This window comes from Lampris incognitus, chromosome 10, assembly GCF_029633865.1.
Source record: "Lampris incognitus isolate fLamInc1 chromosome 10, fLamInc1.hap2, whole genome shotgun sequence".
Classification (NCBI taxonomy): domain Eukaryota; kingdom Metazoa; phylum Chordata; class Actinopteri; order Lampriformes; family Lampridae; genus Lampris; species Lampris incognitus.
In genome coordinates, this window is record NC_079220.1 from 15177508 (window position 1) to 15197969 (window position 20462).

A 20462-nucleotide genomic window follows, 5' to 3' on the forward strand; every position below is an offset into this window, starting at 1 on the left:
ACTGCTTCTTTTCGCCTGACAGTGAGGAGCTAGACGTAGTGTGTGGGACGACCACGCTATTCCCCCCAGTTCCCCCTCCACCCCGAACAGGCGCCCTGTTCAACCAGAGGAGGTGCTTGTGAAGCTACCAGGACACATACCCACATCTGGCTTCCCACCCGCAGACACGGACAGTTGTGTCTGTAGGGACGCCTGACCAAGCCAGAGGTTAAATGGAGATTCTAACTGGCGATCCCCATGTTGGTAGGCAAAGGAATAGACCGCTACTATAGTCTTTTACTATTCTTAACTAAGCACTTGCACTGGAGCATTTAGGGTTTAGCTGCCTTGCTTAAGGGTATCTCATCAGTAGCTGTTGGAGGAGGGGAGAGCTTTGCACATTCCTTTTCCCTGCCCAGATTTCCAGGGACTTGAACCAGTGATTTTTTTCCTTCACAACTGTTTACAGGCCTGTGTATTTTGATCCCAGAGTATCTAGTGTCTGTTTCGCCCGTGGTCGATGAGCTCCCTAATTGTAATTTGGGCATGTTAGGCGTTGTATCAGATTTCGCTCGTCCCGGAATTAGCAGAAGCATAATTAGCAGACAGCTAACTATGCTAACTGATACTCCCTTGTTTGAAACGGTCTCGCTTGCTCACTTGCACTCCCTCCATCTTTTGTTTCCTCCCACATTGTGTCTCTCTGCGGTTGCCTCGCCTCCTTTTCCATCTCTGTGTTTATGTTCTTTGCATTGTGAGAGTAGATACAGTGAGATGAGAGCAGCTGTCTGCTAAAATGTTAGTGTACTTTCATATCCGCCCCCTCAGTTCCATGCATGTCTGCTAACCTGTTAGCATCTGATAGCAGTTACTCGCCCACATATTTATGGTTTGTGATTGTATGTGTAGTCACTAACCGATGCTTATCGGGGTGTTTCTCGGTCGCTCGATGATTCCGAGTGGTTCACTTGAATTCTTCTGCTTTGCCTTTTGCGTTTGCCCGTTAAGTTGATATAATCACAAATTTTTTGAACAGCCATATTGAAACCTTGTCAGCTGCTCTTGCCCATGTCGTAGATGTGTCACAATCTGTGGGTAAAGAAAGGAGTCGGTGGAAGAGGAAGCTGCACTGTTCAGATAAACCCTCAGCCACCACTTTGGGTTCAGACTAACGGTGCTTGCCGCTGGAAGGTAAAAGTCGTTGGTTTCTGACTGGGACGTTCCAACTTTGTGTCTGCATGCATTCCAGTGTATGTGCTCGGGAAAGCGCGGACGCCTGCAGAGTACCTGTTTGTTTGGCAAGCGTTCGATTCTTCAAGCATCTGGACAGGAGGTACAGTTCGGTTCAGATGTTTCATTGAGAGAGGGGGAGAGAGGTTTGCCGTATATTAAAAAGCGCCTTCTCCTAATTGCTTTACTTTATTAACTGACAGCGCACGATGAACAAAGTTGCCTACAGACCTTATTTATGTCTGTGTACAGGAGCTTTTATAGCTATATATGGTGGTGTTGGGGACAGTGTTTCAAATGTTTTCCACCTCTCTTTTCAAATGAACCGTGGAACAAGTTGTAGCCTTGTTATCCTGCCCCGTTACCATACGGGATCCCAGTTGAAGCCCTGGATAGGCTGTGCAGGAAGTCTTTATTACATGCACATCGTCCACCTGAAAGGGTCTTTTCACACTGGCTCCTCCTGATCTGGATAAACATCCTGTTGTTTAAATCATCACTGCATAAACGGCATGTCGCCTCCCCTGGTGGTAATGGTCTGAAACTCTTCTACCATTGTTTGGGGCTTACACTCATGTTAAACCACACAATAAACCACACATAGCTTGCTGATATTATGTTGTGGTGTTTCAGGGTAAAAGAGAAATAGGTTGAACATTTTTTTTGTCCTGGGTGGTTAGAATTGGAAAACGCATCACGGTGGGATCAACAGAGGGATATTATTTAGTCTGTCTCGAGGCACGTTCTCTCATTCCCTTGTCAGCAGCACAGCCATGCTGTCTTTTCATTGCAAATATTTACATTTACTCACTTTCATTTACATTTAAAATGTAAAAATTCCTGTGCAATTCCTCTCTCCAACTCTGTTTGCAGTCATTGCAGTGATATCACAAACGTTGCTGGGCTTTCTTGCTGGGCGTGGTGTCCATGTCTTAGTTCATTGTGATATATGTATATATATATATATATATATATATATATATATATATATATATATATATATATATATATATATGTCCATCCATTATCTAAACCGCTTATCTTGCTCTCAGGGTTGTGGGGATGCTGGAGCCTATCCCAGCAGTCATTGGGCGGCAGGTGGGGAGACACCCTGGACAGGACAGGCCAACGGTCTATCACATGGCCGACACACACATTCACACCTAGGACCAATTTATTACGGCCGATTCACCTGACCTACATGTCTTTGGACTGTGGGAGGAAACCGGAGCACCTGGAGGAAACCGACGCAGACACAGGGAGAACATGCAAACTCCACACTGAGGACGACCACCAAGGTTGGACTACCCTGTAGCCCGAACCCAGGACCTTCTTGCTGTGAGACGACCGCGCTATGCAGCCCTGTGTTTTATATACACACACATATTATATACACACACACACATATATATATATATATATATATATATGTGTGTGTGTGTGTGTGTGTGTGTGTGTGTGTGTGTGTGTGTGTGTATATATGTATATACAGTAATTCAAGTAAATTCTCAATGTGGGGGAAGCCTGTTTGGATGCTTCTTATTTGTTGAGCACTATCCCTACCGTTGAGTGTTTCTTGTAACAAAGATGTGTGTATATATATATATATATATATATACTAGAAGCCAGACTCAGGAAGTATGAGTGTTGGCCAGGAAGTGACAATGAAAGAGAAATGAGGAGGAAGGGGATCCGGCAGGCTTTGGGCTACCCATTAGGAGACTTTAGCTGCCGTGGACATAGTACCACCACTACCACAAACCTACTCGAGACTTTCAGAAAGGCAAATTGATATATATTTCCAACCCCTCAAATGGTACAACTGTTAATCCTAAACCTGTGGTCTCTTCTCACCTCTGTTTGTCACCGTCTACCTCCTCTTATCTTACCGATTCAATGATAAATCACTATTCTAAGCCTTGCCAATTTTGATGCTGCAGTGTTTTCCCTGGATCGCGACGTAAAAACACAATTAACAGATGCCGCAAAGTGGCTTGATGTAATAACTTCTATGTCTAATTGTTTTAATAATCCACGACAAGGTTTAAAAGATTGTAAAGTGGCAACAAAGAACCATCGGGACGCCGAGCGGAGGACACATTACAGCCGCTTATCGTTCAGTGAAAGTAAACATGTCGTCTATCTACGGTCTCGTGTTTTGAACTGTATTGTCAGTGGAAGAGTGTTACTGGTGGATTGTTAATTTTGTTTTTTCATGTTATTTGGCACAAACAAGACTTGAGCTTCATGTTTTTGGTTATAGTTGTCAAAGTACAGACACTGAAGGCCTTGTAGGCTAAACAAGTGGAGTGCACATTACATTCCTTAGGACAATGGAGCGTAACAAACAATTTTTGTGTGTGTGTGTGTGTGTGTGTGTGTGTGTGTGTGTGTGTGTGTGTGTGTGTGTGTGTGTGTGTGTGTGTGTTCACACATAGGGTAGTCAGTTATGGGTTATGTAATAGCTTGTTGTCATAGAGGATGTTATGGCATGGTAAGCTACAACCGGGGCTCAGTTGCCCGGTGTTGTAAGAACTTTCCATGTTTATCGCGGGTTGCCATGACAACAGCGGGCAGCATCATTATTTGGGTTAGGGACACCAGAGTGTCTGTTACCCGTTGCCTCCGCTGTGTCCTCACTGTTTGACTACAGGCTCGTATAACTGGAGATGAGTCATTTACGACAGAGATAGGGGCATTTAGAGAGGTGGCAGGTGAGCTAGAAAGGGCAAGGGGGAGTTTCTGTGACAGGCAGGGCTGAGGTAGCGAGCAGTGATACTTGTAAGGGGTTGGGGTGTGCAGGGGGGGGATAGATACAGACAGTATACAGCAAAGCATGAGTAAGGAAAAAGAAAAGGTGGATGACTTTATTATGCTTAAAGGCAACAGGAGAGACTGGTCACACCACTGGCAAGTAAGCTGCACCTGCAAAGTTGAAGAGACGAGACGTACATTAGAGGAAAGCTGGAGGTGCAGAGACAGCCAAGATGAAGACATAATATAATAATAATGATAATAATAATACCTTGTTGTTACATCTAGAAAAATAGCTCAAAGATTTTTTTCTCATTAACATGTTTTCTGGGCCCTGTGATGGCCTGACGGCCTGTCCATAGTGTTTCCCCGCCTGCCGCCCAATAACTGCTGGGATAGGCTCCAGCATCCCTGCGACCCTGAGAGCAGGATAAGTGGTTTGGATAATGGATAATGGATGGCTGGATAATAATAAAGTTATAAAGGGCACCAAATTATTATTGTTTATAGTGTTGTGTTAGGAATTTAAGGATTTTCTGTCTGACCATGAATATGTACTGTGTGCATCATGCTGCTGAGTGACTCATAAAGCCATGTTTCATTGCAAAATGTTTGTTTAAATGTGTAATTATCATCCCATGATAGTCACTCGTTTTGACCTAGTCTGTCCAGAATGTGGGCGGCATGGTGGCCCAGTGGTTGGTTCCGTCGCCTCACAGCAAAAAGGTCCTGGGTTCGAACCCCAGGGTTGTCCAACCTTGGGGGTCATCCCAGGTCGTCCTCTGCGTGGAGTTTGCGTGTTTACCCCGTGTCTGCGTGGGTTTCCTCTCACAGTCCAAAGACATGTAGGTCAGGTGAATCGGACTTACTAAATTGTCCCTAGGTGTGAATCTGTGTGTGTGTGTGTGTGTGTGTGTGTGTGTGTGTGTGTGTGTGTGTGTGTGCGCGCGCGCCTGCCCTGTGATGGCCTGGCAGCCTGTCCAGGGTGTCTCCCCGCCTCCCGCCCAATGACTGCTGGGATAGGCTCCAGCATCCCGTGACCTTAATTAGGATGAAGGGCTTGGAAAATGGATGGATGGATAAAGTTATAATGGATATACTATAAAGTCATGGTGGATGAGCATGGTGTGATGTCTGTCATGTACACTGGTTAAAGCGAAACGACCACGGCTTACAACATTATCTCTCTATATGTTGTAGGGATAACACTCCATTAGCAGCCATAATAGTCAGCAGTCTTCTGTGTCTCTGTGAAACACCACCGTTAAGGATGTCCCTGCATGTCTGCTCATGTCCAGTCTCTCCAGCAGGCCCTCCATATGCAGACAAACACTGTAGGGGAACCTCGAAGTGATGATCCTCTGAACTGATGCAAGCAAAGACCTCGTGAGAAGAACGAGAGACATGACAATATTTGCTCTTCTTTGTGTCTGTTACAGTCCTGGGTCTGTCTTAGCCTCGCTCACCGGTCATCATGGAGACACTGGCAGGGGAGGGACGAAGAGTGGATGGATGTGCCCCGAGCCCTCAGAGTGAGGCTGTGGCCAATGAACTGCAAGAGTTGACCCTGCAGCCCGCCCCCAGCCTGCTGCCAATCGGAGAGAGGAAGAATGGTGAGTGGCAGTTGTGTGCCTGCCTTTGACCCTTTACAAACAGTGAGCCAATCCCATCTGCACACAACTACTGGAATAAAATGTAGTGTGTGTGTTTTTAGCATTAAGACTGTTTGTATTCAAATTTAGTTTGATTTGTGTTGCAGGACTTCCTGGGTTTGAAAATAAAAGTGGTGGATTATCTTTTTCATACTAAAGTGCATTTCAAAACTGGTGTCCAGGTCAGACTAGAAATGCAGCTTTAAAAAGGGTGCCTCTTTTAGAGGGACAGAATTAATCCCAGCCATGCTACCTGACAGGTTGTTTAGAATGTATATGCAATATGCAGGCATGTGTATATAATATGTATAGAATGTATAGAATTATATAATGTGTGTAGAATGCATGTAAATAATATTAATTTTCACGTTATTTTATCAGAACATAATGTGAATAGAATAGAATAGAATTTTGTCATTGTATAAGTACAATGAAATTTGACAGTGCAGTTCCTATCAGTGCAAAGATTGATATAAAAAGAATTAAAAACATAAAACACACATATTCATTTCTACATTCTACTGGACACCAACATGTTGCACAAAAAGTCACGAGTCAAGACTTAGCAGCATTTAGTGCGTGTGTTCAAACAACATCCAGCAATGCTTCAGTTATAGAAAAAGAACATACTTGTTTTTCCTTAATTTCTTCCTGTGTGAAACCAAGCTGAAACACGTTTTGGGCCGCTACCGAGCAGAGTTTACATAGCTGACATGTCAGAGCTGCCCCCTGCGTTACCTCACTGTAAACAGCAGATGTGGCCGCCCCTGTGCCCACGCACTCAGGCACAAGCGCACTCTCATGCAGCCATGGTGGAGTATTGCACACACGCCTTCGCTGAAGCGCAGCCCTTGAAATGGTTGTTGAATGACAAGGCTGGACCTGCGCCGGCCCAAACACCTAATTAGGCAGAGCGAGGTTCATTTCTCCAGGGTGTGTTTATATTTATATGTGGGCTGGTGGGGGAGGCTAACATGTTAATTGGATAATAGGAGTGTCTGTCTGTACAATGTCAATGAAACATGTATGTGTTAAAAAAACTCGCACTCTCTATCACTCTCTATCTCTCTGGCTGTCTCGCTCACTCTCTCTGGCTCTCTCGCTCACTCTCACTCTCTCTGGCTCTTGCTCTCTCTCTCTCACTCTCTTGCTCTCTCACTCTCTCCTACTCTCTCTCTCACTGGCTCTCGCTCTCTCTCTCACTCTGGCTCTCACTCTCGCTCTATGGCTCTCTCACTCTCTTCTACTGTCTGGCTCTCTCTGGCTCTGTCACTCTCTCCTACTGTAGCACGCTGTCTCTCTCTCTCACTCTCTGTCTGGCTCTCACTCTGTCACTTTCTTGCTCTCTCACTCTCTCTCTCTCTCACTCTGGCTCTCACACTCCTACTCTCTGGCTCTCTCTGGCTCTCTCTCTAGTTCTCTCTCACTCTCTCCTACTGTAGCGCACTCTCTCTCTCTGGCTCTCACTCTCTGGCTCTCTCTCTTACTCTCTCCTACTCTAGCTCTCTCTCTGGCTCTCTCACTCTCTCCTACTCTAGCACGCGCTCTCTCTCTTTCTGGCTCTGTCTCTCTCTGGTTCTCTGTCTGTCTGTCTCTCTGTCTCTGTCTCTCTGGCTCTCTCACTCACTCCTACTCTCTATCTGACGCTCTCTTTCTCACTCTCTGTCTCCCTTCTTTACAGTTGACCTATTAGAGTAGAAAATTAACAATAAATTCAGTTTGATGGTATCAGAGAGAAAGGAATAGAGGGAGATAAAAAGTAAAGAGGGGAGGAATGACTCTAATTGACTTGGAGAGATCTAGATTAATCCCAATAAAAGAGTCAGAGAACAAGCATCTTTCCGTTTAAATCCATCTCGTTTTAAAAACCATGAACTTTTGGGCTCAGGCCAACTTCTCTGGCTCCACCTCCACATCACAGCAGCCCTGTAACAAAACAGCCCCCACACACACACACACACACACACACGCACGCACAGATTTGAAATGAATTTCTTCCAACAAGGATTATCTTGTAGCAATGGTAGCATTTTCAAATACAGCCAAGATTTTGGCCCATGCTGGTGTGTTGACAACACATGGAAGACTAAAATGAGTTTTTATGTAAGCGTTTGTCTCCAAATGAGCTAGCCAGCTTTATATAGTAGTAGTAAATTATACAGTAGCACTGGTAATATGTGTTTTGATTCATGTATTTGTATGTCTGCAAGAATAGTGTGTGTTTGTGTGTGTGTGTATGTGTGTGTTCATAAGTGCATCCATGCTCCTGTGTACCTTTTTGGCTATACATACTCTATGACTCTGCTGGGCGAATATGCGGTTGACACCATCAAGGAAAACTTGAATCACCACCGTCAGTGACACAGGAGTACACAGAAGGTGTTGCATGCTGCCACCCTCTGGTTAATATGAGCATTACAGTCCACCTTACCCTATAGCAAATAGCTGTTTTAATCCGTTGCAGCTGGTTCAGCATTAAAAGAAGGAGCACATGTTGTACGTCACTGTGCCCAGAGGGGTTGGACAGTGGAGCTAATAGTCTACTAATAATATATGATGCCATTTGCTGGACTCTGGATCCTGGACTCATGTCTGTCTTGATTCAGTGTCAGTCGCCTTCAAATCCAACTAATCTGCCCTGAATGAGTTGTATATTACAGTTTATATTTGGAAGATGCTTGTTCATGTAAAATAATTGAAAAGAGATTCGAGAAGCCTCAGGCAAGATCAATCTGTCTCGTCAGGTTATGTATAGTTCCTGGTGTGTGTGTGTGTGTGTGTGTGTGTGTGTGTGTGTGTGTGTGTACAGAGCCAGCCTATCTGTTAGTAACCCTAACCCCAGTACGCACAGGTGAAGAGGGTCTGGAAATAGCCAGTGGCCAGTTGGCCCTGCTATTTAAACCAACAAGAGAGTACACAGAAGTTTAAAGGGGGGGGGGGGTAATTGGATGGGTAGGGGGAGCTGTTCTTGATTTTGAAGCGGGGAGGAGATATTGGCTTAGGAAATAATGGGGTGAGTGAAGGGGGAAAGGAGGAGTGGAGGATGAAGGTAAGTAGTTTGTATAATTGGGATAAGGTGGGAGAAAGTGAGAAATATAGGGAGAGAGAAGGAATTGAGGAGGGCTCTCTGCCAAATTCATGATCTCCCTTCCTCACCTTCTTTTCTCTGCTAGCTGCTACAAAATCTGGGTTGAGACTCTGCAACCCCCCCCCCAATTTTCAATCTTAGGTATAATTTGCATCATCATAAGTGCGTAAAATCCCAGCTTGCACCCGTGACAGTTGTGTTCTGAGAAACTCCCAGCAACTTAGTTTTAGTGCTCCCAACAGCCTCTTTGACTCTTTTAACCAAAAGGAATCTGGTTTGATTTTCTTGCCAGTCCAGGCCCGGTGGGCTCTTTAGTCCATGACAATTAGCAGCCAATATGCTGTCAAGTGGAAGTACAACGCACAGGTTTTACAAAGTAGGAAGTAAACAAATTGCTCCTTCTCACCTCCAATTCTCACTGAAGTGTAGTCAACCTGCATCTTCTGTGACCTATCTGCCTCATTTTCGGCACATCCTCTTCTTTCTCCTCTCCGTACAAGGATTGGTACAATTATTTCATGGCGACGGATGTAAGGGCACCAGGTCTGTAGTCATGGAGAGGCATGTTATTTCGGTGGACATGGGGACCGGGATCTTGGTCTGTCTAAAGCACTGTGGGACTTTACACTGGCGGAGGGATGTGTTGAAGATGTGGGTAAATGCAGGTGCGAGCTGGTCAGCACAGTAGCTGAGTACAGCTGAGGAGAGTTGATGAGGCCCTGGCTGCTTTCCGTTTATTGCTCTTTCTGAACACAGCCCCCACCTCTTCCTCCTAGATGGTGAAAGGGGGGGGGGCTGAGGTGGTGAGCAGGAAGATGTACCAACCTGTTCCAAACCTAGCATAAAACACTGGGTTTGTCCGGTCGGTCGGGGCCCTCATCCACAGCTGGCGGGGGATGTTTTTTCGTAGTTGGCCATCTCTTGCAGATTTTCCAGACTGCAGAAAATTGGTCTCCCAGTTTTTTGTTTTTTGTTTTTTTGGTGTGGGATGACTTGGCTTGCCTATTGAAGATCGCAGTTGATATTTTGCAGTTTTGTATATTTCCTTGTCTCATAATGTGACACTCGAACAAAACCAGCGATATTCAGAAATTGCACTCCTAAAAATTGACAGGCTCTCTGGCGAGGAGTCCTGTCCAGTCAGGTGTGTGTACCTAGCATAAAGCTAGGGCTTTTGAAAGTTTGAACTGTCAGGGTTGACGATGGCAATCGTTTTGAGTCCGGGTACATTCGTTAGTTGGACAAGGTAGCTCCCACCTTGATTTACTTACTGACTTTATTCAGTGATCCATAGCAGAAGGGAGGTTATTGGCCAAGCCAGTCGAAGGCATATTGATCAACTCCTTTGCTCTGGAGGCACCCTGTCGTATGCAGTTTCTCATTACAGCCAGACACTCCACCAATGGATTTCCTGTATTAGTTCCAGTCTTGCTGGCTGAGGGTGGGATAATTAGCAAAATTAGTTGAAAACCCCCTTTACAACAAAAAGCTGGGTCTCCTTAAGGTAGATATATTAACATGTCATCCACCTAGCCCACTCAGCACCATCGGTATTGCATGTCTATCCATCCCTCCTCTGAAGTTCTTCCAGAGGTTTCTCCCATTCTCTTCCTGTAAAGACTTCTTTTTTTTCCTCATCCAAACTGAGGATCTAAAGATAGAGGATGTTGTTCACTGTTCAGGTCGTTATTTAAGAAGAGAAAAAAATCAAGATTTAAAAAAAAAAATCAATGGGTGTCCGGGTAGCATAGTGATCTATTCCGTTCCCTACCAACACGGGGATCACCGGTTCGAATCCCTGTGTTACCTCCGGCTTGGTCGGGCATCCCTACAAACACAATTGGCCGTGTCTGCGGGTGGGAAGCCGGATGTGGGTATGTATCCTGGCCGTTGCACTAGTGCCTCCTCTGGTCGGTCAGGGCGCCTGTTCGGGGGGGGGGGACTGGGGTGAATAGTGTGATCCTCCCACATGCTACATCCAGCTGGTGAAACTCCTCACTGTCAGGTGAAAAGAAGCGGCCGGCGACTCCACACGTATCGGAGGAGATATGTGGTAGTCTGCAGCCCTCCCCGGATCGGCAGAGGGGGTGCAGCAGTGACCGGGATGGCTCGGAAGAGTGGGGTAATTAGCTACATAAAATTTGGGCGAAAAAGGGGGAAAGATCCAAAAAAAAAAAATCAATCGAGTTTGAGCGATTGGGGGGTTGTATGTGTGGAGTCAGGACTTGTTTACATCAGCTTGTGATTCTCATGTTTACGTGGTCAACAAATGCCTGATCTCTAAATTGAGCTTGTGTGTAAGTGTGAGGTCATTGTATATCAAAAGGTTTCCCGGTTGAGTCCTGCAGGCTGTCACAGCAGAACAGACAGAAGCAGGTGTCGGCCGATAAGTTTTGTGGGCAGGCTTGTCTGACTGTGATTTGGCTCAGAACAGCGCTGGGGTGTGTTGTTGGTCAGAACAGTGGAAGAGGGTCGATGCCCCCTTAGTTCTTTAATCCGAGGTTTATTTTTCCAGCCGAGGGTTTAATGGCCAGCAATAAAGTCCATGCTTGTATGGTTCACACCATAAACACTGACCAGCACCAGTCACCAGTGGCTGTTTTAGTAATCAAGTAATCTAGCCTATCAATTATTCTGCCAATTGATCAAGTTAATCAATTAAGAAACAAAAGTACTTTCGTGCATCGTCTGGGTAGCGTAGTGGTCTATTCCTTTGCCTACCAACATGGGGATCGCCGGTTTGAATCCCCGTGTTACCTCCGGCTTGGTCGGGCGTCCCTACAGACACAATTGTCCGTGTCTGCAGGTGAGAAGCCGGATGTGGGTATGTGTCCTGCTTTGGTCCGGCAGGGCACCTGTTCAGGGGGGAGGGGGAACAGGAGGGAATAGCGTGATCCTCCCACGTGCTAAATCCCCCTGGTGAAACTCCTCACTGTCAGGTAAAAAAAGCAGTTGGTGACTCCACTTGTATCAGAGGAGGCATGTGGTAGTCTGCAGCCCTCCCCGGATCAGCAGAGGGGGTGGAGCAGTGACCGGGACAGCTGAGAAGGGTGGGGTAATTGGCCGGATGTAACTAGGGAGAAAAAGGGAGAATTTTTTTTTTTTAAAGTTTCTTTCAATCATTTTACTTAATAGCAACAGTGTAACGTCAGAGTCGCTATGGTTTCCCACAGATGCCCACTATAATGTAATATCTCCAGTTTGGTGGTAGGCTTTTTTTTTTAATCTCTGGTCCATAATCATATGTTGTCTCTGTTTGATGATGCCTTCTAATGTAAGGTGCTCCTTAGCGTACAGAAAGGCGTCAGTCCAACAGAATTGTACATTTGCTGGCAGGATGCTCTCTGCTGACTTGCTGCAGCGTGGCTGTTGTGTCGTTGTGGGAAGCAAGTTCAGCTCTGTGACGCTTATACACCACACTGCATTTTCTTTGCGTTTTAGTAGAAAGTAGTTCCAAACTTTGAATGTTGATGGCTCTGGCCTCTTCTTTTTGTTCATCTTTGCTTTCTTCCATTTTCTTGACTCAGATGATCCTCTGCATCTATTATCCAACAGTATCAATCATCTGAGCGCTTCTGCTGCACTACACGGCCATTCTACTTGCCCGGGCATACATAAAGGTATGAAACGAATTTTTGTGGCGGTCAAATGTGGTTGAGGACATTTTGGAGTTGAGCTACCTGATTACTCGTGCTAGCGCTACTTTGAACCAGTTTGGAGTAAGGCCGTTGCTACAAAACCAGGGATTATGACAAATACCCGGAGCTAAGGGAATGGCTGAGAGATGGCGATGATGAGTGTGAAACTTAAGCACCGATCTTTATGTCTTGGCACCAGTTGTTGGCAGTGGCCCCACTGCCAAAGCACCTCCAAATGCACTCGCTTTGTCAGGAAGCAAATCGTTTGGGAAGGTGGTGTGGTTGAAGGAACAAGATTAAGGCCAATGATGAAGTCAAGCAAGCCCATCCATCCATTATCCGCACCGCTTGTCCTGCTCTCAGGGTTGCGGGCCCAAGGCAAGCCACTTTATTTCGTCATTGTACAGGTTACAATGAATTTGTCTTCTGCATTTAACCCATCCTATTGTATAGGAGCAGTGGGCAGCTACAGCACCCGGGGGACCAACTCCAGTTCTTCTTTCCATTGCCTTGCTCAGGGGCACAGACAGGAGTATTAAAACTAACATGCATGTCTTTTTGGAGGTTGGAGGAAACCGGAGCACCCGGAGGAAACCCACATAGACACGGGGAGACCATGCAAGCTCCACAGAGAAAGGACCTGGGACGGCCAGGGGTTCAAACCCAGGACCTTCTTGCTGTGAGGCGACTGTTCTAATCACTGGGCCACTGTGTTGCCCCAGAGAAGAAGAGGAGGATAGTGAAGTGTAAGGAAAGGAGTAGGAGATATTGACGAGGTAATGGGGGGAAAGGTATAGATTAAGGAGTCGAGGGGGGCATAGGGTGAAGAGAGTTTTCGCACCGTAAGGAGAGTGTAGTAGTGACATGAGTGGTGGTGGGGGAGGGGGGTATAGGGTATAAGGTATAGGGTTGGGATGGGGGTGGGAGAGTGTATGAGTAGAGGTGGTCAGGTGTTGAGGATACTGAAAGTCAAGCCCCAGCGGGAAGGAGTTAATTTGAGACTTGTTTACAGCTTTTTCTGTTGCAGAAGACGACCCGGAGTTATTAGAAGAAGCTGAACATGAAGAAATAAGTAGTTTCTTTGAAGGATGAAGATGGAGTTTTTAGTTGCAATCAAGTCGTGTTTTCAGCCGTCTCTTAAGTAGATTTTAGGTGTACTCACATCCTTGTGCTTCACAGAAATAATTGTCTGACTAGTACACCAACGTAGTCTTTTTACTCGCATATCGAGTCGCCACTGGCAAAATTAAACCCTCTAACTCAATATTTTTACTTTCGTTATGGGTGTAAGTACGCTTGCTCTGCTCGGAGAAGTTTTCCTCAGCCTGGATGGTCGTAAGCAGGGATAACTGACCCCTTTGTATGTTGAGACTCTCGAGCTGTGGCTTAACTCCACGTGAAATGGAGAAGTTCACTGCTGGGGCTCTTTCTGCTTGTTTGAGTCATGCTTTTCATGAGCAAACATAAATCCTTGCGTACACACATGCACACCCGTACACACATCGCTAGTAATGCTGGAGCTGCCTTTGACAGGTGACCTTTGAACCCTCGCCCCATCCTTTCAAACCAGTGACATCGTTGTGAATCCTGTTTAAAGAATAAAGAAATGCCTCTTCCTCTACTACAGAGGAGTGGGCCGAGTCGTGGGACTGTCATCCGGGAGGAGGAAGACAGGAGAAGACATCAGTGGATATGCAGACTTAATGAGGTCTCGTGCCAGACAACAGGAAGATGGGCTCAAGCAGCATCATGCCAGAGGATATTTTTGGATGCAAACAAATATTTAGGTGCATAAACGTGATGCAGAAGATATCTTTTACAACAACAGTAAACAAGAAAACATCAGGGTTGGAAGGGTGGTCCAGTGGTCCGTAACAGGAACGTCACAGGTTGAGGTTAAAATGTCGAAGTCATTCAGCAAGACCCTGTTTGTTTGCTCATTTCAAGTTAAGACAAGAGTTTTGACTAAATGCCTAAAATTACAAAACAATGTCATGTACTTAGCATGACAGCAGCAACTTTTCATAAGAGGTGGAGCCACTTGGACACAGCAGCCGATCTCCACGAGGGCTGAACAATACTGGAAAACATAAACGTTGCAATATTTCTATTTTTTAAAATATGAATTGCATCATTAAAGAATACAAGGGAGCTGTAATTTCATCGGATAAATGCAGGTTTTGACTTTCAAAGCTCCATTTGCAAAGAATATATCAATCTAGCAGTGATTAAGATGATTTTAGAGGGGAAAAGAGGAAGGTTTTCCAAGAGGTCATTAAGTCAGACTGAATTATATTATTTGTCGGATGTGCTGGAATACTTTTCTTCAAGAGTACTCAGAAAAAAGTGGACCTTGCTAGATTTCATTCACTAGCAAGCACATCCTGATTATTGCATGTATACGTTGTGATTCTATATATATGAATATATAGCTGAATATACATAATCCCCATGATGTGTGTGTTACCCCAAGGTCCACAAAGTCCAAGATTGAGTAAAGATTTGCGAGACTGGCTGATGAGCTTTCCACACGTTTTGTGCAGGAACCAGCGTGCCTTTCTGTTCGGGACAGAATTCTTGTATCATGGCTGGTCTCGGGCCAGAGTCGAGGCACCTCGGCTGAGTACATTTGATTATCTGCGGACCTCACGTCACACCCATAAGATGTCATTCAGTAAATTGGGTGCAGGGTTACGGTAATCTGAAACTCATTAGCATCTGCGTTCACATTTTTTCTACCTGGTGGTGTTATGCGGCCTGTGTCAGGGGACCTGATCATGTTTCAGTAAAGGTCAACGGATGACAGGCATATGTTTGCGCACGTGGTCGACTTTGGGTTGGCGTAATACATTCCTAATTATTCAGTTGACAGGCTGTAACTCGTGAAAAATTCTGCAGCCTGTGCACTTCCCAAAACCAAGAGCCTGTCGGCCTGGTTTCAGCTTCACTGCATTATCTGTGAGTTTTAGAACTGGGTTTAAGGTTTTAAAGCATGTGTTGAGGGGTCTGGTACATAGCCGAGCTTTTTTCCCCCCCCGTTATTCTCCCCAATTGTACCCGTCCAATTACCGCACTCTTCCGAGCCCTCCCGGTCACTGCTCCACCCCCTCTACTGATCTGGGGAGGGCTGCAGACCACCACATGCCTGTGTGGAGTCGCCAGCCGCTTCTTTTCACCTGACAGTGAAGAGTTTCACCAGAGGGACGTCGCACATGGGGGGATCACGCTGTTCCCCCTCCCCCCCTGAACAGGCGCCCCAACCGACCAGAGGAGGCGCTAGTGCAGCCAACAGGACACGTACCCACTTCCTGCTTCCCACCCACAGACACGGTCAATTGTGTCGGTAGGGACGACCTACCAAGCCGGAGGTAACACGGGGATTCAAACTGGCGATCCCCATGTTGGTAGGCAACAGAATAAGACCGCTACCCTACCCAGACGCCGGAGTTTAAGATTTTAAAGCATGTTTTGAGGGGTCTGGTATACATAGCCAAGCTTTTAAACCCTCCTCGTTGTTCCAAAGTCGGTTTAAATCTATGGGTGACCGCATCTTTGCCACCAGGGTTAGACTTCTGCAGCGCCTGTCCAAAGAAGCTACGCTTTCCTCTTTACTCCCTTCTTTCAAAGCTCCCCCCAAAGCTCAGCTTTTTGAACTTGCTGCTGCTTTTATTCCTTTCCAAAATGTCCGTATGCACTTCATATTCTGTTATTTCTGTCGTTGCTTTGTAAGCTGTGTGGAATACACGATGTTAGTGTTACACTGACGGAGGCTGACTCACGCGGCGGTTTGACTCCGCTTGGGTCCCCAGGGTGAAATCAACAAGAGGAGATGTTTCTCATAAGTGTGACAAGACAAATGAGCCTCTTCTTACGGGTTTGAAACAGAACGCAGAGTTTGCTGCATCAGGAGGTGGTCCCGGTTGCTCCGGCTGCCAAGACGTTTGGCCATAATGTTTTCAACTTTCAGCCATTTGTTTTGCCCTGATCGAGCCCGAAGCACAGATTTCAACTCTTCTTCCTGCCAACTCAATAATACACAATAATACAAATACACAATAACCCACAAGCCACCATTGTTCTGCACTGTTTCTGCCGTGTGATTAACAGTGATTAGCATCTGTTCACACCAATACCACAGGACCGAGGTGTGTGTGTGTGTGTGTGTGTGTGTGTGTGTGTGTGTGTGTGTGTGTGTGTGTGTGTGTGTGTGTGTGTGTGTGTGCGCGCGCGCCATGGTGCTAGAGTGGGGTAGAGGGTGTAGTTTTGAGTTGGGAGATTTGGGGGAACATTTGTAGCCTGGAGCAACTTGTTAGCTGTTTGCGTTTCCTATCAGTATTTATGGCCGGCATAAGTACACACATTTGCCGGGCATGCACACGGACTCACAAGCGCCAACGCATGCACGCAAACACACACTGTCACGGGCACACAAATTGTACACACACTCTATTTTTATTACTTGTGGGGAGAGGCGCACACAAGCGCATGTGTACATACACACTTGCTGAGAATAAACAAACACACTCACGCACACAAACACAACACACATGGAGGAAAGCAGGATTATCCCTGCCAGGGAATGGCGAGAGCCTTATCTTCAGCAATGGAGGATCAGACTCCTGATTCGCTTTCCCCTTTCCTGTTAGTGTGAAGAGTGCCTTGCCGGGGGCACAGCATCCTGCATATTTATTGCATAGCAACACACACAGACACACACACACACAAGCAATTTGTCCAGGAACACCATGTCCTGCATGAACACCCACTCACACATGCTCACTCACATGCACAAATCTTTGCTTCTGCAAGTTTATTTACCGCTAAACAATGTTTATGACCATGGTCCTTCAACTGATTTACCGAGAGACACATCACACGCACACACACGCACAGACACAACCTGGAGTGTGTCATTCATTTCTATTGCTTTCAAAGCACTGGAGTCACTATATCATCTTGGGCCACAGCGGAGTGTGAGCATGCTAAGAGGAGCCATCTGTTCATTGTAATGCTGAATGACAGGTGAGACAGGCGTGCTCCCTGCTCTCACCTTGAGAGGGCCGTCTCCTGCCTGTTAACGCCGTGTCACATTATCTGGCGTCCCGGCCGACACACTCTTAGCTGCGTGGGTGAATATGAAACAGGCAGTTCAGCGGAGCCCCTTTCTCCCGCTAATGAACTGGCAGGCAGGCAGGAAGACAGAAGGGCTTTGCTCTCTGGGGTAAGATGGACAGTCATGTATTTTGACAAGCAGAAAGACAGACACGTGGTGGTGCTTGGGCTAACGGCTCAACCGACCGCAAGACAGGTCGAAAAATGTGTTGTAAGGAAGTCCGGGTAGTGTGGCGGTCTGTTCGATTGCCTGCTAACACGGGGATCGCCGGTTCGAATCCCTGTGTTACCTCCGGGTTGGTTGGGCGTCCCTACAGACTCAATTGGCCGTGTCTGCAGGTGGGAAGCTGGATGTGGGTTTTTGTCCTGGTTGCTGCACTAGCGCCTACTCTGGTCAGTCGGGGCACCGTTTGGGTTTGGGGTGGTGGTGGTGGGGGGGTGGAATAGCGTGATCCTCCCACGTGCTACGTCCCCCCTGGCAAAACTCCTCACTGTCAGGTGAAAAGAAGCAGCTGGCGACTCCACATGTATGGGAGGACGCATGCGGTAGTCTGCAGCCCTCCCTGGGTCGGCAGAGGGGGTGGAGGGGGTCGGAAGAGTGGGGTAATGGGCCGGATACAATTGGGGATGAAATTAGGGGGGAAAAGCCAAAGAAAGTGTTGTAGGAGAGACAAACAGGCAGGCAGACACACAGCAGCAGCGGTGTGCGTCGTGTCTCTGTCTGGAATAATGCTTGTAGGCCGCAGGGCTTCGACTGTGGAGCTGGGTTCAACTCAGGTGCACACACTCGCAATGTCGACACCACTGAGCTGGGATCAGAAGTGCAAAGTGAGAAGTATTTGGTGAATGAAGAGGGTTCCTTGCTCACAGTGTGTGTGTGTGTGTGTGTGTGTGTGTGTGTGTGTGTGTGTACACGCTCCTGCGCCTGTCTGTCTGTCAACGGCTGAATGACTGAGGGCAGCAACAGCTGTGACAGTGCTTGATCATGGACTCGCCGACAACACACACACACACACACACACACACACACACACACACACACACCTCCTGCTCTATCAGTCCTGTCGCTGCAGTAGATACAGTAGAACCTCATTTTGAAGCTGCGCTGTAGCTGTGTCAGGTTTATTTCTTTCAGTCTTTTTTTCCCTCTTTCATGCTTTGTGTGTGTCTGTGTGAACTCCTTTCTACGAGGAGTTTCTGGAAATGCCAGGGAGAAGTGTTCTGAGCAGTTCTGCCGGTCTTTAAATGGAGAACCTCAAGACCACCGTACACTTTCTCTAGACTTTGCCCACGCTTTCGGCGCTGTCGGGATAGATGTTCCTCCGTCTGGGTCCATAAACGTGTTGCGGCGAGTGAGTTTTAGGAAACGGCGACCTCCTCCTCCACTTCTCAACTATAACAGCAGGATCTGGTGACCTGGCTCCTTCTGCCTTTTTTCTTTCGTTGTGACCTTCAGTTTCCTGAGCTATTGGTACTTGCTCTGGATCAGAGCTTAAATCAAACACCTGGACTGAACTCCAAGGACCTTCTGTGACTTTGGGACCTTGACTCCCCTGTTTGCATGTTTTTTTCCGTTTGTTTGTTTGTTGTTTTCATGCATTTCTCCGCTCAAGAATAATTTAAGTTTGCTCCTGCTCGCGATGCTGGAACCTCTGTCCTGTCTCTGCATTGACCCCGCCCCCTTCCGGCCTCAACCAATCAGCAGCAACATGGATAAGAAAGCCATCCGCTTTGAGTTGGAGCGCAAGGCCTGCCAGAGCCTCAGGAAAGGTGGGCTATACCTGTCGTGTGTCACGCCGCTCGTGCACATAGTCCCATGCTTACCGCCCAGACTCGGGATTTTAACGAAGCTCCACTTCGTCGAAGTGAATGATATTTTAGAAGTGTTTCTTTTTTTTTGTTGTTGTTGAGTTTTCCTTCATAGCTGGAGTGAAATGTGTGAAGTCCCTCATGGTAGCGGTGTTGCGTGTGTTTTGTTTTGAGTCGTCGTTTCGGTGTGAGCTGGTGTCGAGTGTGCCTTTATCATCATGTTGAGCTCTGTTCGACGTCTCAGAAAAGGTTTCGGAAGTCGAACTGAGGTCGGTTTTGTTCCCCAAGCAGGCTTGCATTCAAATCACCGGGTGTCCGACCTTACAATGGGGTGCAAACAAACACGGCCCGCATTCACAGGGCTACGTCGAAGATACGAGGTGTTGTCAAGTGTGCGTGTCCAGAATGTTCTTTTACACGCTGGTTAGCTTTAGCTAAGCAATTTGGTTAGCTTTGATTAGCCCTGCTGGTAACCCCATTGAAATCCAGTTATACATGTTCAGTTCCTCTGCCAGTCCTTGTGGGTAAGAAGGTGCTGGTTAGCCATCTTCATATCATCCTTTTTATAATTTCTTAGGCATGTATATTTGAATAATGGGTACGTCCCAGTTGGAACAGGCGTTGTTGTCAGTTGTTGACTACGATTCCCATAATCTCAAATCATATTCTCTGCTACAGCACTTTTCAGTCCAGTCCTCCCAGACAGCCTGTGCTGCTGGTTTTCTTTTATGCAGGGTTGAAACTTACACCCGCCTATTGTTTAAGGAATTCCAACCATTTAATCGGGGTTTTCTTTCAGGGTTGGCACAAAAGGTAAACGTGACCAGGTAGAACAGAGAACTAGGCCGTGATGACCGACTGTTCATCCGAGTGCACAGGAATATCAGCGCCGCTTTGTAACTTGCACAGTTTGCATTAGTATTATATCCAGAACCGCTTTACTCAGGGGGTCGTTACTACATTCAGACACTTGCGTAGTGTCTCTTTCCGAACAAAGGATCCGAGTGTCAGCACTGACTCCCAAGCTGCATCGTTTTTTTCTGAGATTATTGCTTTCAAAATCGTTAATTCCTCACTTCTCTGAAAAAGAAATACGACAGCAGTAGTGTTTCCCCTCATTGACTATGTTTGGGTTCGAGTTCCTGATGAAAAGATTGTAACAATCTGCTCTGATTTACATACGCGTCTCGTAGTTTGATT

At 46.6% G+C, this 20462-nt stretch overlaps 1 protein-coding gene across 1 annotated transcript in view; it reads left to right on the plus strand.

The window, feature by feature from the left end:
* Positions 1-20462, plus strand: part of LOC130119739 (myocardin-related transcription factor A-like) — an 84869-nt gene that overhangs the window by 8046 nt on the left and 56361 nt on the right. Inside the window, exon 2 of the mRNA XM_056288345.1 lies at positions 5403-5576. Within this exon, the coding sequence (XP_056144320.1) occupies positions 5438-5576 (139 nt within the window). The 5' untranslated portion in view covers positions 5403-5437. The remainder of the gene's footprint in view (positions 1-5402; positions 5577-20462) is intronic.